This window comes from Ascaphus truei, chromosome 22 (assembly GCF_040206685.1).
Source record: "Ascaphus truei isolate aAscTru1 chromosome 22, aAscTru1.hap1, whole genome shotgun sequence".
Classification (NCBI taxonomy): Eukaryota; Metazoa; Chordata; class Amphibia; order Anura; family Ascaphidae; genus Ascaphus; species Ascaphus truei.
In genome coordinates this window covers 208,454-232,974 of record NC_134504.1, presented here as the reverse complement: position 1 = coordinate 232,974, position 24,521 = coordinate 208,454, and the positions used below count along the sequence as shown (strand labels likewise).

Below are 24,521 nucleotides of genomic sequence, written 5' to 3'. Positions count from 1 at the left end.
CCTCACATCACATCACCTCAGCCCCTGCACCTCACCTCAGCCCCTCACCTCAGCCCCTGCACCTCACATCACATCAGCCCCTGCACCTCACATCACATCAGCCCCTGCACCTCACATCACATCAGCCCCTGCACCTCACATCACATCAGCCCCTGCACCTCACATCACATCAGCCCCTGCACCTCACATCAGCCCCTGCACCTCACATTTGCACCTCACCTCACATCAGCACCTCACCTCATATCAGCCCCTGCACCTCACATCAGCCCCTGCACCTCACCTCACATCTGCACCTCACCTCACATCAGCCCCTGCACCTCACCTCACATCTGCACCTCCCCTCACCTCCTGCACCTCACATCAGCCCCTGCACCTCACCTCACCTCAGCCCCTGCACCTTACATCAGCCCCTGCACCTCACATCAGCCCCTACACCTCACATCACATCAGCCCCTGCACCTCACATCACATCAGCCCCTGCACCTCACCTCACACCTGCACCTCACATCAGCCCCTGCACCTCACATCAGCCCCTGCACCTCACATCACATCACATCAGCCCCTGCACCTCACATCACATCAGCCCCTGCACCTCACATCACATCAGCCCCTGCACCTCACCTCACACCTGCACCTCACATCAGCCCCTGCACCTCACATCACATCAGCCCCTGCACCTCACATCACATCAGCCCCTGCACCTCACATCACCTCACATCAGCCCCTGCACCTCACCTCACATCTGCACCTCACCTCACCTCCTGCACCTCACATCAGCCCCTGCACCTCACCTCACCTCAGCCCCTGCACCTCACATCAGCCCCTGCAAATCACATCAGCCCCTACACCTCACATCACACCTGCACCTCACATCAGCACCTGCACCTCACCTCACACCTGCACCTCACATCAGCCCCTGCACCTCACATCAGCCCCTGCACCTCACATCAGCCCCTGCACCTCACACCAGCCCCTGCACCTCACCTCAGCCCCTGCACCTCACACCTGCACCTCACCTCACACCTGCACCTCACATCAGCCCCTGCACCTCACATCACATCAGCCCCTGCACCTCCCCTACACCTCCCCTCAGATCACGGCAGGACTACGCGCGCTCGCAAGCAGCGGGCACCGGAAGTGCCGCACTGCAAGAGCGTGCAATCTTGAGCGGGCTGGGGGGGGTGTGGGGGGGGAAGATGGGGAGAGCGGGCTCGGCTCGCGGGGGGAGGGAGCGGACTCGGGGGAGGGAGAGCGAACTCAGGAGGAGGGGGGGGGGGAAGCCGCCGCGGGCCGCACTGTGAGGCCGGCAGGCCGCATGTTGTGCAGGTCTGGTGTAGGAGTTTGTTGATTTGGTTGTTGAAGATTTCCTACCAGTGAGTAAACTTTTCTGTTCATAGTCTATTGACAAACACTTGGAAACTACTGTACATGCAGATAGTCTTAGAGACCTTGGGTTTTAAGAAAACAAAGTTATAAAAAGCTAGGATGTCCTATGTATTAATTAGTACTTTAAATAAACTTACATGTGATAAAGCCGCATAACATATACAGTATATGGTGACTGGATGTACCTCCCCCAAATCTCCATCATTTAAAAAAAAAAAAAGTGCTAATCCCTTAACACGACTGATATTAACAGTGGCTACAGCAAAATATCTTCCCTTCTTATCACATCTATGTTTTCAAATACATACTGTAATTGCTCAGAAGATCTGTTTTTATAAATGTAAGTAAATCCTGTTCAAAATATGATTCTGGATTTTAATAGTATTAGGACATTGTTTCTGGCAGTCATTTTTAGATTCTTATTTTTAATGTACTTTAGAGCTTATCCGAGGTCTGCACCAAACAGACTAATCTGTTTGTAGACACATAATCAGTCACAAGGTTTAATACATAATATATTGGTAACAGGAAACATTTGTTCTACTGCAGTTATCAAACACGAGTGTTTTGCACCCTTCATAGAGCGCAAATTAGGTTTTATTCGGCAACGCAAGTCTACATATAGTACTCTCTTTTTTAAATCAGAAATCTTTTTGCAATGCAAAGGCTACTATTAGTAGAATAATATAATATATATGATATTCAAGATGGAATAAAATCTTTGCTGTCATTTAAGGAGAATTCAACCCATACACAAATATACAAGCCAGTATATCCGTATAAATATTTTTATTTCATATTTAGATACTATTCGGTTTTAGTGGTTTTTGTTGTTTTTTTTACATATGTCAGTTACATACAGTAGTTACAGTTACTGTACATAGTAGATGAGGTTGAAAAAAGACATGTCTATCAAGTTCAAGCTATGCTAAATTTAGATGACAGTTACTTATGCTATGTTTGTATTTACAGTATTTTTTTTTTTTATAACTTAAATTTTGTATGTATTTACAGTATTTTGATTGAGGAAAGCAACAAAAAACCTCCGTGAAATATCATCTAATGATATCTCATATGGGGGAAAATAAATTCCTTCCTGACTCCAAATATTGGAAATCAGATTACTCTCTGGGTCAACATCCTTCCCATGTTTACGTATTTGGTATATCCCTGTATACCTTTCCTTTCTAAAAAGATGTCCAACCTTTTTTTTAAAACATATATATTGTATCTGCCATCACAGTCTCCATGGGTAATGAATTCCACAATTTAACTAAAGATCCATTTCCTTTGTTGCTGGTGAAATCGCCTTACCTCCAACCTTAAGGGATGACCCTGTGTCCTTTGCACTGCCCTTGGGATGAATAATTATTTTGAAAGCTCTTTGTATATTTGTATATAGTTATCTTATCCTCTCTTAGACGCCTCTTTTCTAATGTAAACAAATCTAATTTCGCTAGCCTCTCCTCATAAATCAGATTATCCATCCCCTTTATTCATTTGGTGGCTCTTCTCTGCACTCTCTAGTTCCATAATGTTTTTTTCTAAGGAGAGTTTCCCACAGTTGTACTCCATATTCAAGGTGTGGTCTTACTAATGCTTTATAAAAGGGCATAATTATGTTTACTTCCCTTCCATCCATTGCCCGTTTAATGCAATATACTAAGTTCTTTCAAATCTAAGGCTGTCACACATTTTAATCTGGTCTGTAACTGTTTCATACGCCCATAATACAAATTATCTTTAACTGTGCATGCAATGTCTTGTATATAATGTATACCCTGCTCATTATGTAACTATGTGTAAACATGTATTATTTGTCTTAACTCTGTGCCCAGGACATACTTGAAAACGAGAGGTAACTCTCAATGTATTACTTCCTGGTAAAATATTTTATAAATAAATAATATACGTCATGACTTTTGGCACTATTGCTAAATCTGCTGTCTACAAGCACTCCTAAATCTTTCTCCATCAATGATTCCCCTAATTTATCCCCATTTAATTTGTAAGTCACCTTGTTTCCCAAATGCATAACCTTACATTTATCTGTATTAAACCTCATCTGCCATTTACATGCCCAAGTTTCCAGTCTATCCAAGTCCTTCTGGAGGGAAATTACATCCTGCTCTGATTCTGCTACCTTACACAATTTAGTGTCATCGGCAAAGATGGAGACTTTGGTCTCTATGCCACCTCAAAGTCATTAATAAACACGTTAAAAAGCAGGGGTCCCAGTACCAATCCCTGAGGTACTCCACTCACAACTTTAGCCCAACCTGAAAAAGTTCAATTTATGACAACTTGTCATAAATGGTCACAAATGGTCTGGCTATTACTGAACTTAACTCCTTAAGAACTCTTGCATGTATGCCATCAGGGCCAGGTGCCTTATTTACTTAAATGTTATCAAGCCGCCTATTAACTTCTTCCTCCGTTAACCATTTGTTAATATAGAGGTTGTAGCTTCCTCCTGCAGCACTACTATTGCAATTGATTCTTCCCTGGTAAACACAGAGGCAAATAATTTGTTCAATACCTCTGCTTTTTCCTTATCTCAAATAATCTGCCTGCCCACCTCACACTGAAAGGGTCCTATATTTTCTTTTCTAATTTTTTGTTATTAAGGTAATTAAAGAACTTTTTAGGTTTGATTTTACTTTTTATTGCAACCCTTTTTTCATTATCCATTTTTGCAAATTTGATTACCCTATTGCTTATTATTCTGATATGATGCCTCATATACTTGCAAATTGAGAAGGCAGCAAACTGGCCATGTTTTAATTATAGGTAATTTCAATTAGGTAGACATTGATTGGGGTGATGGGATTAGTAGTACATTTGAAAGATACCATGTTCCATGTGTGCTACAGGACAATACCATGACCCAAATTGAGGCAACAACTATGTAGAGGGCAATACTAGACCTAGTAACAACTAGAGGTGGAAGTACTTATCATAATAAAGTGAGGGGACATTTGGAAATAGTGATAATATGGTTTCATTTGAAATCAAAAACAATAGTTTGTGGGAATATAATTAATTTTAGAAAGGCATATTTTAGTCACCTAAGGAAAATTGTACAATACATATTGTCAGGGTCTCCTAGACCTCCTGCCTAGCCATAGTTCTTCTTTGTCCACTGGGTGTGCTGCTGCCTTCTGTTTCCTCTGGGTTCCTCTCTGTCTGTCTTTCTTCTTGTTGCTCCTCTCTGTCTTATAACTCTGCTTCCTGTCTGTTTCCTTTGCCTTTGCTTGAAGTCAGACTCCTATGCACATGCCTCTGATCCTGATCTGTTTCTGTACCTGTACCTGTATTATAGAAGTCTGTTCACAGTAAAGCCCTTGCTGGTAATCTGGATTGTCCCTGTTTGTTCCTGTTCTCAGTCCCTGCCCCCAGACCTGTCCTTGCTCCCCTGTCCTGTTCCAGTCTCCTCGTTGCCGACCTCTGCTTGTTACCTGACTTCGCTACCTGCCGCCTGCCTCGGACCTCTGCTTGTTTCCTGACTTCGCTACCTGCCGCCTGCCTCGGACCTCTGCTTGTACCTGACTTCGCTACCTGCCGCCTGCCTTGGACCCCTGCTTGTGACCCCTACTACGCTCGTGCTGTTCCGGCCACCGAGATCCTACCCGCCACAGGAGTCCCCCGTGACAGAAAGCAAAGGCCACTTCTGGACCTCGCTGGAACAGATTCTTCTTCTGCCTGCACCATTTCCTGCCTGCTGCAGCAGACCACATCCGCATGGTTGAAGATAAGTACTTTCGTTTCTTTTTTGGAAATCCCAGTTGGGAAGGTTTTTTTTTTTTTGCTGCTAAGTGTTCTGCAAGAATTATTGCGTTCATAACAAAAAAACATTTTTGCTGAGACTAGAACTGTTGGTGCAGAGACTAGTGCACCTTTCTTTGAGATTTTTCTTTTGTGCAGTGCCTGGGTTAACCCTTGCAGTACCTGTTGCCACCTTTTTAGACTCTGACTTTTCATTCCCTGGACAAGGCTTGTCTCTGCATCCCTGGTTGGACCACTGCTGTTCACAGGGTTCCCATTTCAAAAGACAAGAGTGCTTCCATTATTTTGTTACTGCATACTGTGATTTTTCCTGCAATCTGTAGTTCTTCCTATGATTGGTTCTAAGGTTTCAGGTTTACCTGCAAGTTCCCCTAAAGTTTGTTTCTCTGCAACCTGTGATATCCCTACGCCTGATATCAGAAGTTTCAGATTTAACTGCAAGGTTCTCTGTCTGATATTCCTATGTCTGATGTCAAAAGTTTCAGATCTAACTGCAGGTTCTCTCTGTCTGTATGATATCCCTACGCCTGATTTCTAAAGTTTCAGATATAACTACAGGTTTCTCTGTCTATGTTTTTTCCTTGCATTTATAAATCTCCGTGACTGATGCTAAAGTCTCAAAAGGTCAGCTCTCCTATCTTGTGTCTCTCTGTGTCTAATATTCCTGTTGTTCATTGTAATGCTTCTGCTTTAAAAACACATTTCCTCTTTACTGGTTTCTTGGGAAGTGTGGTTTCCCCATGTCTGAAATTAATGCTCCCACTCAGTCTTGAGCAGTAAATGTGAACACAGTACCACTGATTCTTCAGAACTTCTCAAAGCAAGGAAGAAGAAGAAAAAGAAGGGAGGCATTACTGTGGAAGTTGCAGAAGGAATTAAGAATGAAAATTTAACCTCAGAGTCAGCATTTGATGAAAGAGATATGCTGCAGCTTAAGGCAACTCACAGACGTATCCCAAGAATAGTGGAAGAAAAGAAAGATGCCCCTTCAAGCTGCACAGAAAGCGATTGATTGTCTTTATGGACGTTTAGATAAGGAGCAAGAAGCCAAGGCTGCACTACAAAGCTGTCTATCCTCAGCAATTGCTAAGTGTGTTCTCCAGGAGAAAGAAAAAGAGCAGTTGGAGAGGGACAGGGTGATCCTGTCAAGTAAGCTGGAGAAGGCCTATGCTGATAATGCCCAGTACCAGAGTTTCATGGCTCAAGTTGGCGCAAAACTGGAAGCCTCTGAGGAGAAGAATTGCCACTTCAACACAGAACTACGTTCGAGAGAGATCTTCGAAGGGTTAAATAGCAGTTTTGAAATGGTAACCCAGGAGTGCAAGAATCTCTATGTCCAAATCAGTGAAGGAGATATGAAACTCCATGAATTAGGAGAGGAGAAGAAACAGTTGGCCCAGGAAAAGTTAGACATGCAGACAGCACTGCAGAATGCAGAGAGAATGCTGCAAGAAGAACGTGTCTCCCTGGAGCGGCGCACACAAGCAGAAAATATGCTGCAGAGTCAGCTGCAAGAACTGCGTACACATCTGTAGGACACGAAGGAGAAATGGGTGAATGCTGAAGAAAAGCAGCGAGTTGTGCAGGAAGAAAGTTTCCAGACTGCCTACAAGATAAAGATGCTGCAAGAGTATTTGAGTACCCAGTGTGTCCCCAAAGAACAGCATGAGGAGCTGAAGGCCACACTAAGCATAACCAGAGCCTCGCTGGAGGAGGAGCTTAGAGCCCAGGTAACCCTATATGAGAGGGAACACAAGGCGGTCCAGAAACTGAAACAAGAGTTGGAGGAGCAGAGACACTACTCCATCTCTAACAGTCAGTACACCCAGGAGAAAGAGACCTGGAAAAGGCAAGCAGCTGAGACCTTGGCAAAGGAATTGTCAGAGCTCCAAGACGTAATGAGGGATGCATGGAAGCAAGCTCAAAATGATCACAGTAAAGAGATGAAAGCCCTGAGTGGAAAATTGCAAAATGCACTCAACCAGGGGTCTCTCGCTGAGGAGTGGAAATTGCAGCAACGCCTAAAGATGGAAGAGCTAAAGCTAACAGCTGAACACACATCTCAGCAACTCACAGCGCTGCAGGCGCAGATCACTGAGCTCAAGACACAGCTTGCCAAAAAGGAGGAGAGAAGGTGTCCGTCTGTCAAGTGGCTGGCCTGACACTGCGCTATGAGGTCAAAATGGCCGATGCCTGCAAATTATTGGACCACACAGCCCGTGATAAGGTCCGGCTGCAGCTGGAGCTGGACAAGGCCCGGGAGGCGTACCGGCAGCTGCAGATCAGAAATGAAGAAGATGAAACATATTTAAGCCTTGTTCCGAGTCAGCTGGGAGAGATGGAGTCGCGACTCAACTCCAAAGAAGCTGAACTGACAACTGCCTTGAGTGGGAAAAGAAGTGCAGAAGAACAGCTTCAAGAGCTGAAAACTCAAATAGCTGGTCTTTCAGTGGTTGATGCCACGAAACGGCAGTCGCAAGAGGAGACCATGGTGAGCCAACTCTGTGTCCCCACTGACTCATGTGGAAAGGCTGCACCCGTCCTTGTTGCCCACGTTCCTGATGTCTCTGCCCCTGCTTTTGGGTTGAACGCACCCATTCGGAGGTTCCTTGCAGCACCCAATGTACCTGTGGAGTACCCTCTGCCCACTGACAAGCCACCAGAGGTGGGTCACCTTGAGTCGCCGTTCCATCAAGGCCTCCGGGAAGAGCCTGGAGGATCGTCCGGAGAACGCTCTTGAAAGAGGGGAGTTATGTCAGGGTCTCCTAGACCTCCTGCCTAGCTCATACGCTTTGGCCAAAGGGTTAACTAAATTACCCTTTTTTTCAAGAGATATATAGGTATTTCATTGTGTATTTGTGTCACATTGGATGTTGCTCTGGACTTTTGTTTCTGGTTTTATAATATAAGTATCTACCCAATTTGTCCCATACATTCATACGGCGATCTTATAATTAACGAACACTTTAATACTTTTGTTGGCAACGGCCATACCATGTTGAATACACCAGTACTCGGACGACCACCAAAGTTCAGCAATATCAGTCACGGTTAGTACTTTGATGGGTGACCGCTTGGAAACAGTATTTTCCCCCCCATCATAGATTGTTGCAGACATCCTTAGATAAATATATTGAAGAGGTATCAAATATTTTTTATTCTGTTTGTAATCCATTGAAAATAATATAACACATGAAAGAGAAAATAATGAGCTCAAACCAGAATGCTCGTGTCAAGACAGTCATCGAAGCCCTTGGGAGCAAGAGTAACTCATCTAAAATGCCAAAAGGATACTCTCTTGCATAAAGACTTGAATGTGTCCCATCCCTTTTGGGAGGAGGCAGGTTCAAGTCAACGACTTTCAAAAATGTTGGGATTCCCAATATGGAACTGGGTAAAATGTTTAGATTTACTGGATTTTTGGACACCCATTTTTAAACCATTTACCAAAAGTGCATACATGTTAAATACTCCCAGAAGACCTATTATCTCTGGAGTAGAGTCGATATCCAGCCTGTCCCAATATGTTGCTTTATCTAAAACGTTATGCAAGGCAACTTTTTTTTTTTTTTAAAGAAATGTGATTCTGCACAGCCCCATTTAAATCCAGAGATCGCGATTAACATCTACAGAGCCGCCAATCAAACGGTCACTGGTCACTTTGCTATTGTTGTTTCTGTTCTTGAACCAAAAAGTCACCATATTATTAATCTGTACATTTCTCAAAAAATAGCATATCTATTTTTTTGTGCAGAAATCCATGTTTTCTAAGAGCCCTTATCTGTTTTACAGCTCTCAACCACATTTGTTACCTTTATTAAACACGTGAACCGCCCTACATTTCATACAAAATGGAAAACACAAATTAAACATTAACTTTTAAACACGAGTTTATTTGAAAAAAAAACATTTAATACCAAGCCTTTCAAATGACAAGGAATCACATTTACAACAAATGATAAGAAGCTTTATTTAGATCATAGAAGCTAAGAATAGTCTACTTGTAAAAAAAAGTTAACGTGGTTCACAAACGTGTGTTTCAAAGTCCGAAAAAGCTTGTAATTAAACAATGTGCAAGCCAAGTGTCTGCGTAATGTTGCATTATTATTATAGAAGGTCCTGGGGCAAACCCAGGACCTGACATTTCATCATGGCAATTGCACAAAACCATCACTATATAGTTTACATCAGTCCTGAATGTATTTATTTTTAAAACCAATTCTAACTGAGCTTTAATTTCACTACAGGTTTCTGTCACCTCATTTAAAGCAGATCTTCAATTAAGACGTCTTCTGGGACTCTTAGGTCTTCATAACAACCCTATAATGCAAAATTTGAAGAAAGAAAAACAAAATTACTTGCAAACTCATTTACAGATCTTAAAAGTTCATAGTAGCCGGATTTTATACCAATACCTCCCCCCCATGTTATTTATTGGTCTCATGCAAAAAAGGAACCCAAGTTAACCAAGCTAAATAACCATTGGAACCACGAGGTAACTATTTCCCAGCTTTTTGCTTTCAACTAATCAGTTTTTGTTATGTAACTGCCAGTATAATGAACTACATTGATATTCGGTCTGTAAATTCTCCTACTCAGTAGGAAAAGTTATACACATACCTCTTAAAAGCTTGCATTGAATGTAACAAGGCGAATATTATCGAGCATTTATTTAATATCTTTAAAGAAATCTAAGTCTGGGCATCACTGCATCCCTACATACAGTTGAAAGAAAATTTCAAACTGTTAAACGGTAATCGAAACATTCCCAACATTAAAAACAAAGTAAAACAAAAAAACCTCAACAAAGAAAAGGAAACAAGCTTTGTGGCTTTTTTTTTTTTTTTTTAGACAGACAAAAATAAATGTAAAAGAAATACACAAAAGTAAGCTTATATATTACAGGTAACATCATTGAAACATGGATTTCGGTAGAGAAAGGAGTACCTGGCATGAGTACCTGCTTAGTTTGACTGAATCCTTGATTTTTAATTTGGTTTTTCATGGGCCGCTTACAACACCAACGCTGAGTGAGGTATGGCAGTCAGCTGCAATTATTCATAAACCCTACACTTCCAGCAATCCAATGCTACTGGTGCTCGAGTTACAGAACAAACTGCATTAGAATGTAAGGCAATAAAGCAAAATACTCCAAACATCCTTCACAAAGTAATAGCTGTAGTTTAAAAATTAAACCTACGTCACAATGTGCCTTAAAAGTAATGTGCCTATTAAATGAATGGTGCTGTCAATGAACCAAAATGGACTTGCATACAACATTGTTTACATGTATATATTTATGACAGAAAATATACTACTTAGTTTCTGATCATAACCATTTAAAAAGTAATGGCTTATGTTCCAAGAAGGCGCGCTGAAGCAGGAGAAAGGGGGAGAGAAGGTTGGATGAATGCGTTCACTACAAAATAGCCAAAACGAAACAGTATACCTCAACATATTTTGCAGGACTAGTGTGTTCTTTCATTGGAGGTTGTTCAGTCTTCTAAATCAGTTTTGCCCAATCTTCATCTGTGCATACTTACGCTGCACCGTTACATTCTATCAAAAAGACCTAGCAAAAGTGAGAAATCATACACTTACCTCTGACTGATCAGAGGTCAAATCAGATCAGTTTTAATTGGACTGAGTGTCACCTTCAGATTTATTGCCTTCATTGGCCCCATTGATCTCGATCTGTGCAGACAGTTCCTTAGGTTCAGTTTTTCTAGATTCACTCTGCTTCTCTCGACTACTGGATTTCCTACTCTTCTTATCATCTGAATTCCTTTTTTCTGCAGTTTAAGAACAGAAGTATGATCTCGGTTGGAAAAACAATACATATAGTACAAGTCATTTTCAAGATGAACAGTAAAAGGAGACGATCATAGTCCATCTAAATACCAACCTTTTTCCTTTGATTTCCTCTCACGATCTCGCTCTCTACTTTTGCTTTTATGTTTGTACGATCTGCGATCTCTACTTTTTGACCTCCGCTTATCCCGGCTTCGTGATCTAGGCTTTCTTTCTGCCCTGTTGTGACTTCGGCTTCTTTGGCGATCTCTACTCCTACAGACAAGATCATGTTAGTCCTTAAAACATTAACATCTTGTGGTGTACAATTTTTTACGATACACGTTGAAAGAAAAAGGAAAGGTTTTGCAAGCAGTGATTTTTCATAGCACTAAGTTGTACATGGGCTATGGAAACCACATTGATGCCACATTCAACACAAAAAGCAAGTATCAGACTTTCAAAAGCACTTTGCATTTGTAGAAGAAAGCCACTTGGTTTACAAACCAACTAAGGAAGTCAAAGCAGGATGCATTTTCTCGATTAGGTTTCCCATTTTAACCCAGTCAGTGCCAGAGGGCACGAGCAATCACGCGATCGCTTCCAGTGATGCAACATGCAGGGTAGTCTCCTCCCTTTCCCTCTCCAGAAAATGTGCAAAACTGTATGAACAGCATACTCCAGGGTGCCACCATTCATGAAATGCTATAGGTCTATAGGGCACTGAAGGGGTTAATGGGGACAATGTTTCTTTTTATCCTTTTCCTCTTTCCCACCCAGAGGACCAATCTCTTTGCCTTCAAATTCTTTATGGGCAAGCTACCCAGCTACCTGAACAAGCTCCTCACCCCTACCACACGCAGCACCTATCACCTGAGATCAGACTCCAAAAGACTGTTCATGGTCCCACAGCTCAACAAAGTATCCGGCCGCTTCTCCTTCTCTTACCGTGCACCCCAAAACTGGAACAACCTACCAGAGACTCTTACATCCACCACCAGTCTAAGTTCTTTCAAATCTAAGGCTGTAACACATTTTAATCTGGTCTGTAACTGTTTCATACGCCCATTATACAAATTATCTTTAACTGTGCATGCAATGTCTTGTATATAATGTATACCCTGCTCATTATGTAACTGTATTTGTAAACATGTATTTGTCTTAACTCTGTGCCCAGGACATACTTGAAAATGTGAGGTAACTCTCAATGTATTACTTCCTGCTAAAATATTTTATAAATAAATAATTAGTAAATCATGATGATAATGGGTGTGAACTTAGTGTTAAGCAGGAAATATAAAAGGACTGTCCATACACAAATACCCTAAAAAGATCTGAATTATAGTGCATATTTTTGTCCCAAGAGGAATTGCAGCTTCAAGAAATCAAACACCTAATCAGAAGTATTCTAAGGCAAGACTACGGATTTGTACTAGGCTATTTCTGCAGTTTCACAGTAGGACTCAAACTGTGTACCTGGTTCGTCTTTTGTCTCTGCTTCTTGATCTCTTGTGGTCCCGCGACTTACTACCTCGTCTGTCTGTTCTACTAGAGTTTCTGCTACGAGAGCGACTTCTTTTGCGTTTCTCTCTTTCCCGATTTCTTTCCTTTTCTTTTTCTTCCTCCTCTCGACGCCTTTTTTTCTCTTTTTCTTCTCTTTCCCGTTCCTTTTCTTTTTCCCGCTCTTTTTCTTCTCTCTCTTTTTTTTCCCGCTCCTCACGCTCGGGTTCTTCTGTTTTTTTCCTTAATTTTTCCTAAATGAACAAACGTTTAAATATTAATCAGGACAGACAGTTAGGAAACAAAACTGAGCCAGTAACTGAAAGAATCAATAGTCTAAATATGTTCAGAGACCAGTATTTACATTTTCCCGGAAAGTTGAAAAGAAAAAAGGAAGTTTGCTGTTCCTTTTTAAAAGAATGCAAATTGTTTTTCATTTGATTTCCTGGTTCATCCCGGGCTGATCGGGGAGGACAGGAGTCAGAAAACATTGTAGGAAAGTAATCAGTGTTTACTGAAGTCAGAGTTTTTCTGCTTTTCTACAGCAAATCTAGAATGGCTGCAGTTTCTGGTCTCAAACGCCTTTGTATTGTAAGATCTGTTAAATATGTTTAAAAGTTCTTAAATGTTATGATTTCCTGCCACTATAAAATATACCAGCATTATTTCTTACCTTTAATTCTTCAACTGTATTTTTAATTTTGGCATAGCCCATATGCTGTTTCCCCATAAGGTGGTCATCTACCCGGGACTGAGCATCTCCAACTATTAAAAAGGCCCCACAAACTTCACACACTTCCATCTGCTTCTCCTGGGCTGCAAAGCTCTCTATTGTCTGAAAACAAGGAAAACAGTGTTTAATAATACAGGGAAATATCTTGGTTGTAAATAATATTAAGGGCAAAGGTTTACTAGCTATGCTGCTTATGAAGAATTGTAGATTGGTTTTAAGTTGGGGTATCTTTTAATGCATCAAGGTCCCTTCCTCCAAGGGAAATTTCAACTAAGGCTACGCTTATAGTGATGGCAACTGTGACGTCAGGCTGCGGTCACTGAAAAAATCAAATTGAGACAACTTCCAGCGATCGCGACCAAGCCGTTGCTCCGCACTTACTATAAGCGCACGCAACAGTGGCAATGCATTTGTTTTGATGCGACGTCGTGGTGCTGTCGCCGTCACTATAAGCGCAGCCTTATGCTACAAAGCCAGTAACTATAGGACTTCACTAAATGCTCCTCCTCACTTTCAGTACTTGTGTGAACACAAAGCAAATAGGAACAGATTAAGTTTGCAATAAAGTATGCATTTATTACAGATACTTTTCATGGTGTGAAAACCAACTGCTTAGATAGAATTTCAAAGCAGGATTAAGTTATCTATCGCATCAAGCATACATAACAATGTTCTTTTCTTAATTTGCGTTTGTGTGTAAAAATATTCAACAGTTATACGACATTAAGCAGTACCGAGCATAAGGATTTACAAATGTGAGCAAGAGTAGTAAATGTGAGACTATCCAAAACCGTACTAGGTCAATTATTTACATGGGGGTAAAAAAAAAGATGATACAACTCCCTGTATTGTTATGGGACGTACTGAGCCATATGAACATAAATATACAACATGGTTTGTGCTGTTAAAAAGAAAAGACAGTAAAGGTTATAATAGTGATAACAAATGTAAACCATATAAAATATTTTGTACAACTTACAGATGTTGTAGATTTAAGAAGCTCTCGTTCTTCTTTCAGCTGCTCAACAAGCTTCATCATTCCCTGAGCTTCCTCTACTTTTCCTTCAGTACCAAGCTCCTCAATCTGTTTATAAAAGCAACAAGGAATGTGGCAAGAAATTATTGTAATATATTGTTTTAATGTTGTACCTGTCTACATTTGGTCTGCTTAGCAGCTTTAATTGCCACTTGCATAAATGAAAAGCACTACCACGTAACACCTACATTTAACAAAGTGTGTCTCAGGACAGTCACTACACCATGGGGACTGACACACTGGGGGCCTCAAGACGTAGTGATTACGTCCTACTCAAAGAGCTTGTGTTTTTCCCAGGTTAGATGGTGTGCTGCGTTCCCATGGAGCACAGGATGCCATCTAACCAGTGAGGAAATTGTGGATCCCCCCTTTTCTGTTTTCTTTAAAATAGCTTCTGCGGTCATGTGACCACATTGGAGGAGCCATGGCACTGACACTCATAGGGTTAACAGACGTGAGATGTATGTTTTGCAAGATCCTAAAAAGCAAAAGTCAAAATATACGTGCTGCGTTCATTACATGAAACAATCCGGTTTAGACTTGCATACATAAATAGGAATGTTTGGATTTATGCTTTAATGAAGGAAGGCAGGTCCTATGCAGAAGTATATGTCGTCTCTCCCCTCCCGAGTGGATCTAGTCACCTAACAACTGGAGGCGTTATGCAAATATTTAAGGCAAAAGATCTTAAGAATTTATTCTGAACCACATTTCTACAGATTAACCATATCTTACTTCTGCCAAAAGAAAGTACCAATTTAGAGGCAATCCAAGTGGCACTTAAAAAAAAAAAAAAGACAAAAACATCTTTCAATATATGCAGCCTTTGATTACCTTTATTGAAAATGAATGACCTAAGCTGACGATTAATTCGTTCTCCCTTAATTGATCAGCAAAGATCCGTCTTCCCAGGGTTCACTAAATGGCTGCCTTTCAATTAATCTTTCAGTTAAAGTAACTCAGCAGCTACAATGTATTCTAAATATTACTAAGGCAACATTATCTAGTGTTACAGTTTGCAGCTCAAACTCCTGGGAATATTGGCAACAAATGATCACAAACAAGAAAGTTTGAGGAAGTGTGTTAAAACTTGCTATAGAAATCAAACAAAGCTCATGAAAAAAAAAACTCATTAAAAATGGCATTAAGAGTAGAATTTAAAAAAAATGTATTAAGTATCTCATACTACAGAGCCGATTTATTCAGTAAAAAAACAAAACAAAACAAAAAAACATGTAGTATATTGCATGGATTGCATCTTTAAACAGACCAAGAACTTAAACTGGCAACAAATATGAAAGTTCATCAGCAAAACAGAAAAGTGTGTCATGCAAGAAACTATATTTACCTGCACCAAGAGTCCTTCAATTTTATCAGTTAACACTTGAATTTTCTCTTCATTTTTCCCAGTCGGCCCAACTGCCTGTTAAAAGTGTTTAATAAATATTGATGTCATTCCTTTTTCATAATGGCAAATATAGAACACAAAATAAGACATTATATTTCCCATATCGTATCTGTTTTTTTAAAGTGCCATCTTCTGTAGAAATATGGAAGCAATTGGCACAAAGCATTAATCACAGCGCTTTACTTATTCTGCTCTCATTGTGACCCCTCCCCGTGGCAGCATAATTAGATTGTTAGCACGCCAAGGCAGGCCCGTCGCCTAGCTGCCCAATTCTACAAAACAGTCTGGACACATTGTCAGCACCATAAAAAGTATTATTCATATTATAGCAGGTGTTTGATTCAAATATTTGCAGGTTAAAATGTTGGAATGTCTTTTCTAATCATACATACATAATAATGATCCAATCAAACAAAAAACTAGGGTAGAATATGAGTTCAAAAGAATGGAAAAAACATTGTCGGCAAAAATGAGAAGTTTGACTGACTCATTTAAAGTTGCTCATAAAACTATGAATAGAGAAGCCTAAATAGAACATAACCGGTTAGCTCATTCTCTATGTTCCTCAGCTTAATAACAGTGCATAACGGTATATAGCAGCAGATTTGTTTGGACTGGAATGAATCTTACACTTACACCGCCAGCAGCCTGCTGATTCTGAGATAATGCCAGCCGTGCATGACCTCTACGAATTCGCCTTTCCACTTCTGCAAGTAAGCTTTGTAAATAACGCAAGAAGTCCCTTTCATAACCAACTTTCGAGTGCCGGGTGCTCTTCTCATACCTCAAATAAAAATACACATACAGGTTTTAAAATGTCAGATATCCATAAACTATATATACAAATAAAAGCACACAGGAGTAGCCATAAAATGGTTACCTCTTTACATACTGTAAACGTGGGCTTTTCCAGATCATCTAAATAGCACTTACAAAAATGTAACCCGAGGGGTTTTCTAGGCTCTAAACTTTAGTGTCATCTATGAAGAACATTTATGTTGGCTCACTCAAGGCATCAAAACCTACAATTAATCTCCTTTTTTCCAGGATCAGAAAGACTAGAACTTTTATCTAAAAAAATAAATTTAAAGCGACATTTAAAACTGAGTGCTGAGAGTATTTGTACCAGAGTATGGACAAAAATGGTGGTTGTCCTTGTGGCTTGAACATTATATATATATATATATATATATATATCTATATATCTATCTCTAGACAAATCATGCTTTTTTGAAAGATCGTGTAGATTATACTATTACTACCCGTGGTTTCATGTTATTTTGCTACATTGCAGACATTTTGGTTGAAACGCTAATTAAAAAGGCCCCTTTTGTTAATAAGTGTAAGTAAATAAGAACTTGCACAAATCTTTAATTTAGAGTAATACTTACACAATCTATAAATCATTGTTCATCGACCTTAAAGGGACTAGAACATCTTAAAATATTAGTCAGTAAAGAACTGCTTTAGCCATATAAAAAAAAAGACCAACATATTCAGCAATAAAAATATGGCTTACTGAATTCTGCATGGCATAAATAATGCAAGTATACGATCCAATTAATGCATATATTGGACAACTAGAATCAACTAGGTTCTTATCGCAAGTGGCATTGCTCGATAAAGTTGTATAATTCATGTAGAATACTTCCATAGGTTCTGCTCCCAGAGACAACCATAATAAAATGTCTGATGGAGAAAACACTATTCCAATATGAAAGAACCCTTTTCAAAAAAAGCTTGGGGGGGGGGGAAACAAAACAAAAAACCCTTACTGTTTACGAAGGTTTTCGTCATGAATTTTTTCACATGGACCTGCAAGAGTAAATAAAATGTATATGTAAAGCATTTATACAATAAACCACACTTCTTGTTTTATTTTATGCCAAATGTATTTTTAATAGCCATATTGATCCTGGGAAACACCAGGTTCTTCATAGATTAAATAATGCAGGGATGGAAAAAGTCCCAGGCGCCTAAAATGTGGCAGAGACTACGCATTCTAGGACTTTGCCCACCCATGCTTTCAATTATGACTGTCAGGGGGACAGAGGTGAGGCACCAGAATGCTGTGCGTGCGCTGGTGCCTAAATTTAAAAATGTCTTACACCTGTTAGCGTATGTGCTTAAAACACCTAATGCAGTAATAAACCAATGAGGTTCTCAAAAACTCTGTACACTAATTTAATCTCTGAAGAAGTCCAAATGTTACCAAAATATACACTAAAATCAGGCAGGTATAATTCACACAATTCAAGAGAACCAACAACTTGTATTTATTTTCTGAATTTGTGCAAGACTACAGTACTCCTGACAAGTTTCCTAGCAAGCAACTGGATTAACATCTAAAACACATTCAGATTGAGGGACCATATGCCCAGATTAAACTGGTTCCTGCTCAAATAACTTGCAACAATATTTTCAATAAACATTCTTCTCTGTAGTTCTTAAAATCTCAAAGTGTTTCTGGCTGCCTGCATTCTGTTTTGTGCTTCTTTAGAAAATTGTGTGCCACTCGTGGCATTGGCAAACCCAATTCCTATCACTAAGCCATAGTTTGCAGGGCGAGCAGTCGCCTTGACACCCCCACGCCCCTTTCACCACTTGCACATTTATTGACAGCCTCAATTCCTTGAAATTCCACATGCCTTGAACAACTTTGTTTTTGTGACTGGACCCCTCCCCATCCCCCAACCCATCAGGCTGGTATTCATTGTTCACATATGTCATAAAATAGGAAGCAATATTTCCTTAAAGAAGTACTTTGTCAGTGACCAATATTTTATTAAAACGGGCCTGGCTGAAATTATCATGTCGTGAGATGCTGAGCATCTTGTTCCATGCTCTCAAGAACCGAAATAGACATGTGAAACTGTGCTCAAGGAACTACATATCGCTGAGACCATCGTCTTGCTGTCAGACAGCTAAGATTCTGGTAAATGGTCTATGAACAGTTGACACACCAAGCCAAAGTGCCTGAAACATAGTAATGAGAACCTGGAATGAAGAATCAGATATTTTTCATGGCGAAGATAAATAGGCACATGCAGATGTTGCAGATGCTTCTTCTAGAAGTTCTTAAGGACTTTATTCTTTTTCTCTGGGTTCTTCCACTCATTGGAAAATTAGTTCTGTAAGCTCTTTGGGGCAGGGATTTCTTGCCTATTGTCTGATTTTGCTGCGCTTAATATATTAATTCCCTGTACTGTATGCTTTGTGAAGCGCCGAGAACACTTGTGGCGCTATATAAAGGCATACAACACAATATGAACCAAAAAGGTTATTGATAGTCTATAAGTCCCCAAATATTTTTTGGAGTGTTAAAACTCTTCTCTTCAATCCCAAGAGTAGAGAACATGTCTAAGTTTAACAAATTATTTTGTATAAAAAAAATATGTTCCCTTCAAGTCACCTTCAGAGGATTACAGATCCCATACACCAGAATATTTACTAGAAACATCCAATTCTAATGCTGTATACTGATGTCATCTGGGTCTTAATTCAGATAATTTAAAACCGGAATTCCATGCTGGCACAAAGTTTCCAACATGGTAGAATATAAGCAAGTCAGCTGCTGGTGTTGGTGCCCAAGTGCAACCTTGCTGATCCGTACTTGGTTAGCAACGGTCTGGAGAGGATCCAGTAGGCAGCTTTTCATTGAAATTCATGTGTTTTAGTTTAGCAGTAGACCGAGTCCGGTGGATACATCTTCAAATACTGCTTCAGCTTTGTTCAACAAAAAGGGGAAGCACGAGGCAACGATGCTATAAAGAAGGTCAGCAGCAGAGGTACAGTGTGTGCGCACTAGCAGGCATGCCCTGATCCACTAACCACGGACTCCAAGGTGGTCTTCCTTACTGCATTAAACGATGTGCTGCTGTGTACTGCTCCAGAAAATACACTACTTGGCTGCTCTGAGCCCAGCTATACACACTACTCATGCACGTGCAACATTACCACCAAGACAACAAATTCCTCTGCAACCTACAGCCCCTCAGAACTCCCCCACGGCATCAAGACTTAAGCCCAAACTTGTCAACCACGTCAGATTGAGCCTGTCCATTTTTAAACCATTCGAGGCAGCGAGATTGTTGGTCCTCCAACCCACCCCATGGAGGGGGACACTGCTGCCATCACAAAGTGGCGCCCAAAGATCACACAACAACAGGGGCTGATGTTCAAGTTTGGGGTGGGTAACATTCCTGGCTCCACAAGGGGAAAGTGGATCGACTGCGGCTAGCACCAGAGGGGGAGAAAGGACAAAACTAGCCCATATTATACTCCTGCGGTGACTTAGTGAATTACTGAAGTCTAGAAGAAGACAAAACGGCACTTTGCGGCTAGTGGACGAGTAAATACTACAGCCCACCGCAGGTGGCCTTCATATCCATAGCACAGAAAGATGCTGGGCAAAGCTTTACAGCAATGTAAGCTCACACTGCTTCTAACCTCCACCTCACTATACCAATTTCCATGTTCCCTTTGTCGCTTCAGCACAGATTCTTTGCTGGTTTGAAATTCAATCCTACTGTAGTTACAAATTACTGCTACATACAAATGTAGATCTGATTAAGTGCAGCACAGTAAATATTTACAATTCTGGTGTGAAGTATTGTATTATTCAACAGAGTGGTTGACATTTTCCAAAACAAATGCAAATAACTCAAGTGCTAAAATTTCTAACTTCTTTAACCATGTTTCTTGCAATCACTTACCCAAATCAGAACGTGTATTTGTAAACAATTCCGCTGGACAGAACTCACAAAGATAATATTTGCACACCTGTGGGAATAGACAAGAAAACTTTACTTCCATTTGGACATTGTATGTTCATGACACACACACACACACATTTCCATGGGCTGCGCAGATCGAGCGGACATCCTGTTTGTTCTATCCATCTATATCGTATGTAGGTTCAGTAAAATGTAACTAGTTTGATTGTTGCAAATAAGGACCAATAAAAACTTAATTAATACGCTTTTAACAAACACAACTTTTGCAGATTTTACATTGGCTTAAGTATTAAGTTGCGAGAACAATTCTAAGTTTTGTTGCAGCCTGACGCCTTTGGGGGGGGGGGGTGGCCACAGTTGTCAATATAACTTTATTAGAAGAGTCTTCAATGTCATTGTTTGGCCATGAAAATACATCACTGATCTCTGGACAGAGAAAATAATAGCTCAATTGAGCATACAACTTCTGTGGCCTAAACAAGCATTAATTAAAAGTTACATTTAAGTCGACAATTAATGTGTTTGTGCAACTTTTAACAAAACACACAGCAAGCATTCACCATGACTGCCATGTATACGCCTACCGATGTCTCAAATGGGGCCCAGTTTCCTACAGTCCAAAACACATTTCAGATGCTGATCTAGCCACTTTTTTGATCTTGCTCTACAGTAGTGGTAGGCAATATGATATACCTCATGCGGCCCTTGAGCCCTCAAGAAAGGGCCACATAGCGCACAGGCTCCTCCCCTCAGCTTAATACTGTCCCACTCCTCTCCTTACACTGGGAACTAGTGATTAGCGCGGGTTGGGTCATTAGGCAGCTGACAGAGTGGGTAGAAGCCACAAGTCACACCAGCAACATCTTCACTCACTCTGCACGTGGGGAGGAGGAGGAAAGCAGGCTGCTAGGGGTGGCCAGCGACTGAGGGTTATCATGCGCTAGTTTTTCAATGTTTATTCTTCTATCTGTTATTAGAATGTTTCAATTGTACAGTCCCAAAAGAAACGTATTACCGAGGTCTGGTTTGCTTTAAATGTATAGATTCTTCCTCATGCGTGAACTTTTGATGTAGTGTAATTAGCAGTCATTTGTACTTCAGCACACATACAGTATGCTGTAAAATTTGTTTAATTGCTCAAAGAAAAATGAAGACCTGTCCATGTTTTAAAGTAAGGCCCAGACCCTCATATGCATGAGCTTAATCCAAGCAACGAAGTACGAAGCTAGGGAAAACAGAAGGCCCCTTTTTCCAGCCTAGAGAAAAAAATATTCTCTTCGATTTTATGGTACATAACATGTTGGTGATCATTAGAAACATGTGCGTTTAAGAGTTTAAAACATAACAAAAAATATTTATTTCAAACTTTAAAAGAAGCAAAGCCCCCAATATTAACCCCCCCCCCCCCGTAAAAAAAATTTTTTACAGGATTTGAAACCATAGGGTCCATATCAGATTGACTGCACAGTTTTCAGCACCCAACATTCTCACCGATTAAGTTAACAGATATGACTTGCTGTCCAATAGGAAGCCAACGCCATTTTGTTAAACCTGGGAGATGTAAACTTGGTAACTTTAGTTTGGCTAGATTAAAAAAAAAAAAAAAGGAAGAAGAAGGTGTGTGTCTCCCCCCCCCCCCCCCCCCCCGGGAGCATAAGCGAGGCAGGCGGCACGTGCAACCGAGTCGCCCGGTCTGCAGAGAGCTGCAGGGAAAAAGACAGGGTCACACGACAGGTTCGCCCTCATTGGCTGAACCGCTGGGGGGCGTGGCCTAGCGCTCCGTCGCGACTCATGCTCTCAATTTTCTTAAGCAGGAGTTTCTCGCGGCATGGCGGCCCCCCTTCGCAACGGTCCCGGTCCCATTGTGGGACGGCTCTTGTCCCTGCAGCGTTCACTGCAGTAGTCCTCGGGACCTGGCCTAAGAAAACAAGCATGAGGGATTTCTGCTTTAACTTATCCCTGGTAACCAGATGGCTAGGCGTGATTTTATATTCTTAATCTATTTTTTAGTAATGGAAGAGTTGGAATTTCCATTTCCTTGGGAAAAGGGTCACACTCTGTATAATCATTTCCCTCCATTTTGGTGGCATAATTGGCCAAGCAGTGGATCAGAACTTTACCTAATGGGCTAGGTAACTACTGTTCTCATTTCAAATATATATGCATTGGACGCTGGAGTCACGTGTGTATAGGTACAATGAGAAGCCCTAAAGTTGAGCTCACACAGAAAGCTACCTTGCTGCGCGTCCACGCCTCTGTCTGCTGGGCGATGTGTGCGCATCCCCAGCAGACAGAATGACATGATTGGAGGCGGGACTTTAAAAAATTTTTTTTTTATGTATGCGTGTTTGTGATTGGCTGGCAAAGTACAGGTGTACCGGCAGCCACGTCACGCTTGAAATTACAACCTCAGTTGTCTCCTTCAAGTGCAGCGGCATCAATGCTGTACTTCGCCGCCGGGATCGTTTTCAGTTTGAAAACTCCCGTAGAACACAGCAAAAGAGTTGCAAACATGCGCACGTCGCATCGCTCTGTCTGAACGAGGCCTTAGGGCTTGTCCAGGGTGGTGCTGAGCAGCGCACGCGCTGGACACGTTACGACAATGCACTGGGCCTGCGGCACCCAGCTGCTTGCCAAGCAAGCAAAATTGATTTTGCTGCTCGCAAGCGCGTCACGTGAGCGGTTCGCCCAATGAGGGAGAACCAGCTCTGTGACGTCGTGGCCGCGCCACCAGTTGCGCGCGCGCACCTAGCCGGCCAGGAATCGCCCAACCGAGCAGGGCGCAGCTCTGGAGCGCCAGTGCGCCCGTTTACACCCTGGACGAGGCCTTAATCTGCAGCATGGGATAATTACATCAAGCAGTTGGTAACATGAAAAGTTAAGGCACATTTTATATATCTTTGGCCTGTCACATCATGAAACGAGCACATTGTCAGACTTTAAGCAGCTCATTTGGTTTTGTTTGTACACTTTATGTATTTGTGCCTGTCAGAGCAGGAATGTTTTACACTTACTAAACTAACCCATCTCCTGGATGAACCTGAAGCTTTTATGCAAGGGGAGATATACACACACACACACACACACACAGTCTTAATCAACACTGAGCATTAGTGCGAATAATTCCCCACTAACCCGAGTTAACAGGCGGGTTTTGTACAAATTATTATTATTATAGCGCTTTATTAACAACACAAGGCCAATTATGGCGCCTGCTAGTTCTGTGTCCCCAGTACACATTCAGTATTACAGTATTACAAAGCAACACTCACTATATCCCAAAGACGACACGTGATAAGGCCTTTTCAGGGGAACAGACTGATTCGAGGAGAATATATATATATATATATATATATATATATATATATACACACATACATATACATACATACATACATTCATACACACACACATGAGCCAAAACATTCAATATTAACCCTTTCGCTGCTGGAGAACCACGTTGCTGGCTTCTGGGAAAGGGTTAACAGCAGCGCCTCAGTACGAGAGCGAATACTTATCCCCAAGTATGGGAGTACTCATCCCGGAGTATGAGTATTTATCCCGGAGTATGAGAGTGCCTAACCCACACCCCAGGTCTGATCGATGTACGTATAACAGCCCTAAGTGGGCCCAGAATAGTGAGTGTGACGGCGGAGGGAACTTTCCGGAGCCCCCTGTTACTCACACTGTCGTGGTCCCACCGCACGTTGCATCGTTTCTCGTCCGGGGCCAGGTTCCTGTCCCGTCCCATAAGCTCATCCAGCAGCTGGGCCGCTGAAAGCATCTTTACTGGCCGCTAGTTTGGGGTGTTTCTTTTGTTTTTCTTCTTCTGTACGGACACGCGCCTTCTCCTCCCCCCTCAGCTCTTCTGGAAAACAAAATGGCGCCGTAACGAGCGCTTTTCCCAGAAAGCAACGGGGTCAGCCATAGACCCGCCCCCTTTCCTCGGGCTGTATCAGAAGTCAGTCACTGTTGCTATGAGTGACGATTGGTCCCTCCTTGTGTCAAACACTGTTGCTATGGGTGAGAATCGATCCCTCCTTGTATCAGTCACTGTTGCTATAGGGGTGGATTGATCCCTCCTTGTGTCAGTCACTTCCTATGGGTGAGGATTGGCCCCTCCTTGTGTCAGTCACTCTTGCTATA

General features: G+C 41.5%; 1 protein-coding gene across 4 annotated transcripts; it reads right to left on the bottom strand.

Annotated features, from left to right (window-relative positions):
• Window positions 1–9,044: 9,044 nt before the first annotated feature.
• Window positions 9,045–24,484, bottom strand: LUC7L3 (LUC7 like 3 pre-mRNA splicing factor). 4 transcript variants are annotated; one of them, XM_075579581.1, is made up of 11 exons: window positions 24,061–24,484; window positions 20,355–20,421; window positions 17,415–17,454; window positions 16,270–16,423; window positions 15,580–15,654; window positions 14,175–14,279; window positions 13,136–13,297; window positions 12,439–12,716; window positions 11,078–11,232; window positions 10,774–10,964; window positions 9,045–9,492 (listed from the first exon to the last, which is right to left on the bottom strand). In XM_075579581.1, exons 1-10 carry the CDS (start codon window positions 24,157–24,159, stop codon window positions 10,807–10,809), a joined length of 1,293 nt encoding a protein of 430 aa, XP_075435696.1. In that variant the 5' UTR covers window positions 24,160–24,484; the 3' UTR covers window positions 9,045–9,492; window positions 10,774–10,806. The 4 variants fall into 4 exon arrangements, with proteins under 4 accessions (XP_075435696.1, XP_075435697.1, XP_075435694.1 ...); XM_075579582.1 differs by having other exon boundaries at window positions 10,827–10,964; window positions 11,078–11,238; window positions 24,061–24,458; XM_075579579.1 differs by having other exon boundaries at window positions 11,078–11,238; window positions 24,061–24,443.
• Between the last annotated feature and the right edge of the window lie 37 nt (window positions 24,485–24,521).

Bases quoted from the DNA above. Each gene is read 5' to 3' on its own strand.
- LUC7L3 (XM_075579579.1), bottom strand. From the start codon at position 24,159: ATGCTTTCAGCGGCCCAGCTGCTGGATGAGCTTATGGGACGGGACAGG. The intron at 13,298-14,174 runs GTAAGTTGTACA...CCTTGTTTTCAG, and splicing joins TTCTTAAATCTACAACATCT to ACAATAGAGAGCTTTGCAGC. The intron at 10,965-11,077 runs GTTGGTATTTAG...CTTAAACTGCAG, and splicing joins GAGGAAATCAAAGGAAAAAG to AAAAAAGGAATTCAGATGAT.